General features: G+C 57.0%; 1 protein-coding gene across 1 annotated transcript in view; it reads left to right on the forward strand.

Annotated features, from left to right (window-relative positions):
* Positions 1–193: 193 nt before the first annotated feature.
* LOC108802112 (transmembrane protein 182-like) overlaps positions 194–851 on the forward strand; it is an 8,335-nt gene continuing 7,677 nt past the window's right edge. Inside the window, 1 exon segment of the mRNA XM_018573998.1 lies at positions 194–462. Within this exon segment, the coding sequence (XP_018429500.1) occupies positions 237–462 (226 nt within the window). The 5' untranslated portion in view covers positions 194–236.

The raw sequence follows: 851 nt of genomic DNA on the forward strand, positions 1-851 counted from the left end.
CCCCCCTCTCTCTCTCCCCTCTGCTTGTGTTTACAGACATTCCTGACATGATGCCACAACTGTTGGGATGCGGTAAGCTCATCTGCCCAGAATAGTCCGTGTGCCGCTCCCCGCGGTAACCCACACCCGTCATTAAAGAAGCTGCGGCCCAAAATAGCAGCCGCCCCTTGCGCGGCCCCCGGGCCCCCCTCTGCATCTGTCCCTCTCGGCTCTCAGTCTTGTTGCTTTCTTCCAGGATGAAGGTCGGGATCGCCGCGCTGATTGCCGGCCTCATCGGAGGAGTCGGGGTCCTCTTGTTCCTCGTGGCGTTCGGAACGGACTATTGGCTGCTGGCGACCGAGAACTGCGGGGGCCGAGAGGGGGCGGTGACCCCCGGAGAGGTAAAGCACACCGGGGTACACCCAGATTCTACAGACATAAGACACCATAGAAAGACAGAATAAAGATTGGCAGAGTTTGAATGTTCCCCTCCCCCTTTTACCCTCTTTGCTGCACCTTTGTGACCAGGAAAAACAGGAGAGAAAGAAGGGGTCACATGGCCATCCATACTGTTTTATCCTGCTCTGCACTGTCCTGTAGAAGAGGTCAGGTTCTCTGCCTCCTGTGCCATAGCCTCCGCTCCACAAAGTGTATGCAGTTGTGTTACCTGGGGGGGCGGAGCCGGGCGGGTCTGAGGGTGTGTCCAGGGTGCTGCACAGCTCTGGACTGCTTAGTTGAGATTTTGGCCAGCAAAGGCAATGGTGAGGAGACGGGTTGCGGGTAACGATGTTTCGACAGGCAGGGTGCCATATTTTTCCATGGGCTTCTGAGGGGGGGGGGGATCGAGGGCTCTCTGTAATAAATAAATGGCT

Source organism: Nanorana parkeri, unplaced genomic scaffold (genome assembly GCF_000935625.1).
Source record: "Nanorana parkeri isolate BGI_ZX_2015 unplaced genomic scaffold, ASM93562v1 scaffold2665, whole genome shotgun sequence".
NCBI classification, from domain to species: domain Eukaryota; kingdom Metazoa; phylum Chordata; class Amphibia; order Anura; family Dicroglossidae; genus Nanorana; species Nanorana parkeri.